This window comes from Rhagoletis zephyria, unplaced genomic scaffold, assembly GCF_001687245.7.
Source record: "Rhagoletis zephyria isolate East Lansing unplaced genomic scaffold, Rhagoletis_zephyria_1.1 Rzeph_scaffold_08641, whole genome shotgun sequence".
NCBI classification, from domain to species: domain Eukaryota; kingdom Metazoa; phylum Arthropoda; class Insecta; order Diptera; family Tephritidae; genus Rhagoletis; species Rhagoletis zephyria.
Window position 1 is genome coordinate 1 of NW_016165721.1, and position 11,570 is coordinate 11,570.

At 34.8% G+C, this 11,570-nt stretch overlaps 1 protein-coding gene across 1 annotated transcript in view; it reads left to right on the top strand.

Moving 5' to 3' along the window:
* The first annotated feature begins 1,016 nt into the window (after positions 1-1,016).
* The window catches only part of miple1 (midkine and pleiotrophin 1), a 23,582-nt gene continuing 13,028 nt past the window's right edge, over positions 1,017-11,570 (top strand). The window contains exons 1-2 of the mRNA XM_017631328.1: positions 1,017-1,414; positions 4,828-4,965. Coding sequence (XP_017486817.1) covers positions 1,195-1,414; positions 4,828-4,965 — 358 coding nt within the window. The 5' untranslated portion in view covers positions 1,017-1,194. The remainder of the gene's footprint in view (positions 1,415-4,827; positions 4,966-11,570) is intronic.

Genomic DNA, 11,570 nt, shown 5'->3' on the forward strand with positions numbered 1-11,570 from the left:
AATAAAGCCTCAGAAAATTACCTTAAATACCTCAGAAAATTATACATGTTCGACTTTAAAAACAGGTGGCAGCACTCATCCAAATATTTCCCGACTAAAACCCTATTAAAACTCTTTCGTCTGACGTCCATATTGTGAAAGAAGAATTTGATTTTTCAAACAGATGGCAACCCTCCTACATGGCGTTTAGAACTAAAACTCTTATCTAAAATCGTTCGCGTGATACCCATGTTGTAGTAATTCATGCAAATTAATTGAATTTATTGATTTAGATGAGCTTATTTGGCCTAAGTTGTGATTAGTGCAAGTAAAACAATCAATTTTTGTGTATGACAGATGGTGTTCTTCTTCTTCTTCCTTTTTGTATGTCGAATTCATAAAATGCCTAATTTCGCTGCCGTATTAAAAAGAATAAAAATCTTGAAGAATATGTATAACGTAGATTAAAAAAAAAATTATGTCGTATCGTGTGGCAATGTTGTTTTTAACGCATTTTGACGGTAAAAACATGTCTGCTGGTAAGACACTAGCAATGAAAATAATCTAATTTGAAAACGCATTGATGAAAGGCTTTGAAAAGAAATCCAAAACAGCGGAAATATTTTATTAAAATTTAAACAGTCTTGCGTCTGTGATGTAAAAAGAAAGAAAAAACCTAAGTAGATGCCTGTCAACCAAATGACAGCAACATGACATCAATCGCGACATGCTTATCAATCACACCGACATTTTATATCTTTAGGGAGTAAAGCGAAACAGAAAAAACTCCCATAGAATAAAAGGCACTCAGCATGAGCGTCAGTCTGAAAAAAAAATAATGAAAAAGGGCATGCAAATATAAAAATAAATAAAATAGGCGGCGAGCAGCAGAAGGCGCTTTTTTTTAACTACTTATCTTTTACATACGAAAATACCTCAAGCGAATTCTACGCTTTTATTTTTTCATAAATAAATAGCTAGTTATTTATTTAAAAATAATTTTTACTTTCCTCTTCTCTTATTTTGTTACAGGTGACACCAAAGCAGCTAATTTAGAATAGTCAATAGCAGCAGCCGAAATAAGTAAAGCACATACCACTACCGGCGTGCATTCTCCCCCACTCATTCACAGCACAGCACAGCACAGCATAACACAGTGCCAACACATTGCCACATCGGTACAAGCACCAAATCACATTCACTTCACTGAGCAGGATGCGACATTGTCATTTAGTGGCACTGTCGATTGGCGTGTGTGTGGCAGCAATGACGCTGTTGCCCGCCACCGTGTGCGCCACCACAGAAGTACAGGAGACGCCACTGGCGTTGCCCGTCGCCGATCAGACACAACCGACCACGGCATCACAAGGCGAAATATGGGAGGAAGATGATCATGAGATTTTGATACGCAATGAGCGTGGCACAAAGAGCGATGGTAAGTAGATTTTAATCAAACTGAATCATTTATGTACATATGTAACTGAAGTTATACAAAATTATTTTAAAAATCGAAATATCTGAATATGGGTTTGTTGAAATTTTAGCACAGATATGTATACGACAATGTTAGTCTGTATTTAAGGCGCAGTTGATCCGATCGAACTTGTTCCCTAAGAGATGGCAGTATTTCAGATTTATCAATATCCTTGCAATAGACGCAAATGCAATTACGGAAGTCCTTAGAAAGGGAACAATAAATAGGAGAGAACAATACTTGCATAGTAAAATAGGGGCTCGGCTGGCTAAAAGCTTACTAGATAAAAGCTCCTAATTGACCTCCCCAAACAAAAATTTAAAATCATTACGGACACTTATAGGCGAGATTTCTAGATTTGCAAGTGATTACCCTAACTTTACTTTCGTTTTCAAATTATAACTTGGTTATTGCACGCTACTAACAAAAACAGAAAAATTTCTTTAAATTGCTATCTTCAAACTTTTTCGTTATGCATTCAGAGGATGAATAAGAAAAATGATTGTGGAAATTACTTGACTGTTAATGAAATGCCTTGCATGTGTTCGCACACACAAATTTCTGGTGAGGCCATGCTTTGCACGCTTATTACACCATTAATTTTCCCATGGAAATTGTGTTTTTTTACGCTTTGATTTTAGTGCGCTCATGTCACCAAAGTCGTAATTTGATTAGTCGCGCTTATTTTAATGGCTGTATGTTTTCGTTTTAATTACAAATTAATTTAATTGGTTTTCGCTGAAAGTTTTTACGCTTATTAGCACACGTGTTGGAATTGCAATCGCCTCTAATTTTACTACGATTTAAAAAGCTTAAAAGCCTAGCGCAATTTTTCCATTAAAAAGTTACGACATCACTACTACAGCTCACTTTTTGCTAATTAGTTTTGGCTAAAAATTATATCACACATGAGCCTATTTTCACCCCCAATGTAAATTAATCTCAACTAGGTGTGTGTGAAAGCAAGCCGAGCTATTGCTGTTCGCTGCACGTTGCCTTTAGACTTCAGATTCCCAGCTTGAAAACTGAGTTTCCTTTTTTTCAGTGTCGAAAATCAAAAGATTCTGAGATATGCCCAAATATGTATGTATGTATAGTGCTTATCATAACTAAGCGACTCTCACATATTAACAAATTTTGACTATTTGAAACTTAATTATCTTTTACAAAAATATAGTTTATTCTTTAATAAAATCTGTTTAAACTTTCATAAAATTTTTTATCTTTTTAACTCGATTTCCTAGAAAGATTTAGAGTATATAATTTGGTATACTAAAGTGCACCTTTTAAGTAGCTAGGACTCGTCTTTGATTTTTGGTATTTATTTTTTTGTTGACAATGTCAGCCAAATTTTCATACGAAGTCCGTTCGTGGATTTTTTATTTGGAGAAGATGAGCGTTTGCATTTCCGAAAGCTGCAAAACTGCGTGCTCAAGATATTTCTAAAAAAATCTATTTAAAAAGCTAGAAATTTTTAGGAAAGTTTTTTTTTTTTAATACAGCACAAAGATTGGAACTTGAATTTATACGGTTTTTTGTTAAAGAGAGTATTTTTATTATAAAAAATTACATTTAAAAAATAATCAAATAACTAGTCAAAACTTGTCAATATGTGAGAGTCGTATAGATATGATAAACACTATACTTCAACATGAAAACCCAATCTCTCACAAGGAAACCTAGCTCAATCAGGGCACTGAAACTCGATTGGCCACTTTCTCTCCACGATATACCGAGCAAGTCATTGAGTTTCATGCCCGCTATCTCAACAAGGCTAGCAACGCAATCTCAATCCGAAGTGGTTGAAATGCATCGACAAAAAATGTGGGGAACTGATTCTTCCTCGTCTTCTTAACGGCAGTTCCTGCAGCTAACTAAAGTCTGTTGATCGTTGAAACTTTGTAGTAGGGCAAGCGTTCGCTAAATTAATACAATGACCGCGAAAACCGCTACATTCTATTTTCCTGAGATTATTTTGTGTATATTTACATATGTGTGAGTATACGGTCCTAAGCAATAGACCTTCGGAGCCACGTAGTCTTTTGAAAGGCCATTAAAAGGCAGTAGACAAGATAGTTGGAAAGATTTTGGTGGAACTGCCTTCTTTTTCGTATCATGCAGATTATAAAAATTTTTGATTTATCAAGTGCACAAAATCGAGCTGTAAAATGCTTTTGGTTCCTTTTTAGCGGTATGCTTTTTATTAAAAATAATTTTCAGTTTAACATTTTGTTAGTGTTGCGTTTTTGTTAATATTTTTTTTCTTTTCATACATATGTATGTATGTTTGTACTTAAGGGTGTTTGAGATTTCTCAATTTATTATTTTGATGCCGCTCTATGCATTTTTAGTATTTGCCCTAAAAAAATATCAACTCAAAAAAGAATCCATTTAAATAACAAAGGATTTTTGGACTTTTGCATTTATTTTATTTTTTCTCAGAAACAAATAACAATGGCCAATGTGTATTTTTATAGTGAATTGAACGCTCTACAAAAAAAGGACACTCTACTGTACATAAGGGTCATTCCACACAATATTTACACCTCAAAATTTTTTTTTGGATGAAATATTTTTTTTTACATCCTTTATTGAGAAAAGAAGACACCAATTTTTTATTTCGCCATGATATTGGAAAGTCCCGAAAAAAAATCCCGAAATTTTAAACTCTCGAAGAAGTATCTTTTTTCAATTATTTGCAGTCAATTAACTATTTGTCGGAGAAAATCAGTTAAGGTATCAAAATGTGCGTAATTATCTCGGCTTTCCATGAGAGTGTGAGATAGATTAGATAAAAAAAAAAACAATTTCTATTAAAAATTACATTTTTTTATTTTTGTTCTTTTTTCGTTAACTTCGCCGTATTCGATTTTTACTTTTTTCAACCTGAATAGTTTACAAACTTTATGAAGTATGCTGTAAAATTTGAGAATGGAAACACCAAAAATGTTAAAGCCGAGGTGTAAATATTGTATGGAATGACCCATATGTATTTATAAATTGAACTCATTAAACAATGTTGAATTAAATATGGAAGTTTGTTTGATTATAAAGAGCAACGGATCTCATCGGACGAAATAAGGTTTTCTACCTTGGGGATTAATACTCATCTAACTTAAGGCTTTCAAAATATAAATACCTATAAGTTAGGCTTCTGAAAAAAAAAGCCCACATCTTTCACTGAGGCTGCTTTGGGTGGATATAATTATGCTCTTGCTATTTGAATACTAGCAATTTGGTCTGTGCATGGTCAAAAGTAGGAATTTATAAACAGAAGAATTATTAAAGAACATTAAATATTTGTTGATAATTTTTACCTACATAATTCATACCTACTATTTACCTTAACACACAAATATACTTGCCAATTTCAGGTCTTTCCTGCCGTTATGGCAAAAATCCATGGACTGAATGTGACCAAAAAACCAACACACGCTCACGAACGTTGACATTGAAGAAGGGCGATCCGGCATGCGATCAAACGCGAACCATACAGAAGAAGTGCAAAAAAGGTAAGTGAAAAGGACATTACAAATTCAAAGCTTAAAACTTAGAGCGACTATGAAAAATTTGTTGAAATATTAAAATTTGTGAGATTTCCATATTAAAATTTGTGAGATTAAAGTCATTTGCGCCTAAATGTATGCTATAATTTTTGGCAAATGGCCGTTTTCACTTTGCACTGCGTTTGAGCAAATGCGATCAGTAGCTCACAATCACAGCGCGCGCAGACTTTTCTTGCAGCTGCATAATTGCTGACATTACTGCCCCTGCTGTTATTGTTTGTGAGCGCCGCCGTGACGCCATCACCATTAACTTCTCGCCAATCTGCACAGCCATCACCGACGTCATGACCATCATCATTATTGCGCCTCGCTGGCACGTAATTACTTTTTATTATTTTTCCGTCCACAGCGGGTGGGTGGACATTGCAGGCTAGCGCTGTTGATTGGGACATAGACCATGCAAGGCGCACACGCAACCACATAAAAGCAAATGGATATAGCGAAATGAGAAGAAAGAGACCAGCTATCAAAAACTGGTGGCGCGGAAATTGAGGAGGTCAAAATGTCCATTACAAATGGCAGCGAAGCAACGGCACTGCGGTGGAACGCATTTGCGGTAAATGGCAAATTTTGCGGATGTTAACAGTTAATACGGATTACGTAGAACCTATAAAGCGAAAAAAGCAAGCAATTTTGTTGAATGCAAAAGTGAAGTTATTTGGACTTATAACAATAGCGGTAGCTGATTGCATCAAATAATAAATAATCTTTAAAAAAAGTGTTCTATTTTTTGGTGGTTTTGACTTGAATTTGTATCATGACTTGAATTTCGTAGGGCTTATTTTCCCCAAAAGTGCAACTAGAAATTTGTGCTTTTCGGGGAAAAACTTTAGTTTTAATGACTCATCGAATTTGATAATCGTTTCTACGATATGTTAACTCCATACCACGATACAAAAGTAAGGTATTAACTGAGGGCGTGTAGTCCCTACGCGCGGAAGAAGTGAAACTTAATCGAAAAAATTCCAGAATGGAAGAAGTTAGAACATATTCAGTTTCTTCTTCTTATTTGAACCAGCTTTATTTCTATTTGTTTATAATAATCTGCCTAGTTTAATTATTACTTGTGGCTGCGAGAACATTCATATCTACAATATTAATTAGGGACCGAAAATTACCATTATTAATTTTTTCGGTGTTATAACAGTCCGGGGCAAACCATTGTCGTAGAAGAAAGTTATCAATGTTCTTTTGATCCCAGGACCTCTTGAACATTAATCCTGAATTCTTTTTATTTTTCGAACTTTTTAGGAAAAAGTCCAGTAATAACTGAAAAATCCGGACTTTTATTTTTTTTAGTGCAGGAATAACAGTTAAACTTGGCCAAATATTTTTTAAGCCCGATATAGAAGTCATTTTCTAATAATAAACAAACCGCCAATCCAAATTAAACCAATTTGCTATCAAATTAAAGAGGACTGATGTACCTAAACAACCGTTACCACCTATTTATATTTATTTGTATAATTTAATACAAAAGAAATTCATAAACCTCACCCAAAGGTTTACTCTATGGTAATTAAATAACATTTTTAATTGAAATATTTTTCGACAGGTGGCATTCTTCGTTTAGATATTTCACTTTGAAAGCTATTATAGTCCTAAAAAAAAATTTCCGGGCTGACCGATCATTTGGTTTCAAATAAAATAAAAGCCCAAAAATAACTTTTTTCTAACGGCTTTTATTACAAAAGTTAAAGTCCGTGTCCCTGGTATTAAGTTGAAGTGAGGATAGTTGATTATGGTGAGTTGATGAAAGGTGAGCTGAGGTAAGATAAGGTAAGGTCAGGGGAGGTGAGGCTAGGTGAGTTGAATTGAGGTGAGTTGAGCCGAGGTGAGAGATGAGTTAAATTGAGGTGGGTTGAGGTGAGGTGAGATAAGAAGAGATGAATTAAATTGAGGTCACAAAATGTCAGATGAGGTAAGTTTAGTTGAGGTCAGAAAATGTGAAATGAGGTGAGGTGAAATAAGGTGATTTGAGTTGAATTGCTCTCAATTAAGTTGAGGTGAGCTGAGTTGAGGTGATAAGGTAAGGGAAGATGAGGTAAGGTGAGTTAAGATTAAGATGATATCAAACATTTTAAATTTGAGTTGTCTCTATACCTTCGACTCTCTATCTTCATCTATCTTTATTTTAATCTTCATATATACCTGTTTCGTCATCTTTGTTTTTAACTTTGTCTTGGTCTTTGTCTATCTCTTAATTTTTCTTTTTCTTTGCCTTCATCTTCATCTTTTTATTTGTCTTTTGCTTTGACGTTTACCTTTGGTTTTGTGTTTGCTTTAATCCGAATGTCATTCTTTATCTTAACTTCAATCTTAGTACGAATTTTCAACATCATCTGCGTCTTCGCCTTTCTCTTGAATTTGATTTTTTAAAAAGGTGGCAACCCTTCTACATGTATTTAAAAAATAAAGCTTTTTCAAAACTAACTACGCGAGACAAATTCTGTGAACGAAGCGATATTATGCCGAAATCCGCAATAAAATCTAAGTTTTGCTAACTTTAGTCCTGCAATGGCCACACCTGGATAGGTATTCTATCGGAATCCGCAATAAAATTTAAATTTTTGAAAAAAAACGATTTTTAAAGCTTTGCTAAATAAATCTCAACGTAGTTTTCGAATACTAATTACAAAAAGTGGTTGATTCTCACAAAATAAACCATCTCGTCATAAAGAAAAATATTTTAAAAATAGTTCTTGAAAAACGCCGATTTTTGCAAAACGTTTTTAATAGAGAATTAAACAAGGATTACAATGCTATAATTTTAAATAATAAAATTTACTGGTCTTCACTATGCAAATCAACTTCAAAAATTTCAGCTGTTAATAGCTAAGTTAGGACAATCTTGACCATCTTATATAGAGAAATGTTAAGCCCGTTTCTTTAGCTTTAAAACGACGTTAAGATGAACCCTCTATGATGAGCAGAACCCGAGATACATATAACGATTTGAAGAAGTACATATTAGTCAGATTCACGAAAAAATTCAAACTCTGACAGATCATATCTCCGAAAAAAAAAATAAAATAAAAATTCCTTGAACACGTGTTAGCTTATTTCATGTATAGAACACATAAAAAAAATTTGAAGCCAATCGAAAGTGTGACACCAAATTTGGTGTACGATATGAGAAAGAATATCTCATATACATCACTTTTTCATGGCGTGATAGTTTCTGAGAAATTAATTAATAATTCAAGATTTTTTGTTTCTTTCATGAAAAAATTCAAAAAAAAAATCTGGAAAAAAAATTTAAAAACTCGGTGTAAATTTTTTTAATTTGTGTTAAAGCCTGTTCTGTTACAAAAAATCGAGCTACTAACAAAGAAAATCGACGGATAAATAAAGAAGGAATGAGTGGTCAAATGAAAATGCGCAACGACTTTTTGTACGCAAAATTATCCGGAAATCATGTTACTCATACGCCGCGTACACCATGCAAATTATAAAAATTGAAAGATAAATCCTAATATTTTTATTTTTCCCCTGTTAAGGTTTCAATTTCTTTCACTTTTTCCTCAAAAAAAAAAGCAAAAATCTGAAATGTCAAAATAATTTATTAGAAATTATAAGGCCCATCGCAAAGTGATGTAAATACAATTTATGGAGAATTTCGTTAGCTTTCATTTGCCTTATCCCATATTAAAATTTTTAAATTAGTTCGTAAGATATACGTGATCACGCTGAATAACGGCAAATTGCAAATATCTCGAAAACCTGTCCGTAGGAAAAAAAATGATATTTGGACTCATAGGAATTGGATAGTCGCATACGGTGAACAAGAAAAAAATTGTGATCCAGTGCTATCAGCCTCTATTTTAACCCCAATAGACCTATCGAAACGCAGGTGCCCTGTCAATGATGACATGTTACTACTTTTACCATAAGTCCAAAATCCAAGTTGACCTTAGGGCGAAGCTTGAGTCATAGCCTTTGATGAGAAATCTGCTTGAATTAAATTCATGAATAATTGCTCTGCGCTTTAGATTTTTTTCTACTGGAGAAGTTAAAATAGAACAGGATAGCGGACTTCAAAGGCATGCCACTAGCAATCAGGTTATCCTTTAGACAAACTGGTGAACAAACCAAGGCAGGCATGGCCCAAATAAGTCTGAAAATGATAGTGAAGAAGGTTGAGCGTGCTTTAAAGCAGATTTTTAAAATCAGTGGATGAGCAGTAAGAGAGAACTGCCAGTCGATAGAACCCAGATTCGATCGCTCGGTCGCGCAACATATAAAATAAAAAAAAGTGCCTAATATCGGTCGAGCCACGGCAGGTAATGGCAAATCCCCGAGTGTACTGTTTTCATGAAAAGTTTCTCATAAAAACCATATCGATGGTCAAACATTAGCAACTCACAACTGAAATTTTTTCTGAATTTGAGATTTCACACATAAAAAAAAAAACTTGTAATAAAGTGTGTCCGCTTTTGATGTATATATGTACACAACTCAATTTCGAAAAAATGATTAGTTATGAGTTGTCAATATTTGGCCGTGGATATTCGGTGTCGGTCTTCTCGCACACCACAAATTAAGGAGAAGCTCCGTCAAACATATAAAAATCTGCACGGATGCAAAAGTGACAATCCTACGGACGTAAAGCCAGGTGCCTAACGAACTGATTAAGTTTTTCTCAGAGACGAGGTGATTCAGCCAGGCAGGTGGGTAGCGAATATAAAAACTCCAATAAAATCTAACTTAATCAGTTAAAACTTAAGTACTTCCGTTCGCTATATCTAATTCTATGATCATATAGCATGTTTTCTCATAATGCACTTCCGCTATTAACCCACTTCGTTTTTTACTTTTACTACTACGTAAATGTCCTGCAACATGCCACAAAATGACATGGAACGCACTCGTGACACATTAGCTGAAAAGTTACTCCATTTACACGACAATGCAGTCACACAGGCATTGGCGCATTTATGATGATACAATAGGATAATATTACGGCATATTTACAACGAAACGTTCGCTTCCTAGCACTTCGCTTAAAGGATATATGTAACTATAACCACCCAAGGCAACATAATGCAGCAAATTACTGCACCTACATACATATGTACTTCCTCCCACTAAAGTGAACATTTGTGGTAGACTTTTTCTTATACATACATACATAGTTGAATTGCAATTTTCTTCACTTTCTTATTGTTTGTGCTGTTTGTTTTTAGCAGCCGGCAAATTTTTCGCTGACATGCGAAAATCCGTTTATCTGTCACATAAGTGTACACACATAAATAAATAAGTTAGTAAGTAAGTACTATCATTGTGCTGGCAACTGCCAATTTCATTGCTGCCACACACATTTAGTACGCCGTGTTGCACATTTTCACATGTCATTGCCTGCATGCCTCAAATACTCGCTTCTATGCTTGCATCCGCATTCGTTATTTCTTACTTTGCCATTATTGGCTTCACTGATTGTGCAGCACATCCTACTGCCATTACACACTAACATACACTTATGCAGTCACTGCGCTTGTGAGCTTTTAAAGTTGTTACCGTTGCTATTGATTTTGTTGATAATGCTGCTTTTCTGCTTTTTTCTCATTTTCTTCAGTTTTTTTTCATTTTTTTTTTTTCATTATATCCCTGAGCATTGTGCAGCTCACGCGAATTCTCGCATTCAATCGTACTTTTCGTGTTTCCTGTCAGGTTTCGTGTTTTTCCTCGCTGTCACTTTTTCATTTCCTCTCCTAGTTGTTATATTCTTTTGCGAATTTCTTTTGTGCCTTGAAGTGCAGTGCTAACGAACTTTTACGCTTTGTTAGTTTGCTGGCATACTTTATGGCGCATTGGAAGCGTTTTTTGTCAGCTGACGTCGGAAAAAACATTTGGAATAGTAAATCCTGAATTTTAGTAGTTAAAAAAATTGGTTACCTTTATTACGTTCAATGTGTTCTTTAGGTAAGTAATGTGAAAGAGAGGAAACTACTTTAAAAGATTTGTATTTTTTTTAACTAGTTGCAGTAATTTATGATAACTGTATAAATAAAAGAGCACATTTGTCAAAAATGCAGCAATACATATCTGGCCTAAGTTCTATACGCGTAGATCTCGTCCTCTCCTCCGATTGGAGCGACCACTGCTCATTCATGTAATTGCAGTTCTCACCGGGCACTGCCTGCTGGGAACCCACACTGCCAGAAATGAGCTTGTAGTCAACCGAATACTGTCGAAGCTACCATAATGATGAGGATGCCACTGGCCCGCTTTTCCGAGTGGTCGTCGACGCCCGGTCCGCCACTATTCTTTTGAATGTCTGGCTGAACTGGATTCAGCCAGTATCTGCAACTTTGTGCGCTTCATCAATAGTATTTTTCCCCAGGAAATAAATATGGATATGTCTCAATGTACTTTGCACACTCTCAAGCGAGCACCTGGATGCATTCACGCAAATACTATATATAATATATATTGTATGTATTTGTGAATTGGTTTCATGCCAGTATGCGTGCTTTATCTCGTTTGTTTGCATTAATAAAACAATTGCAAATATATGCGATATGTAGCCGGCGGCAGGACGTTGCAACAGC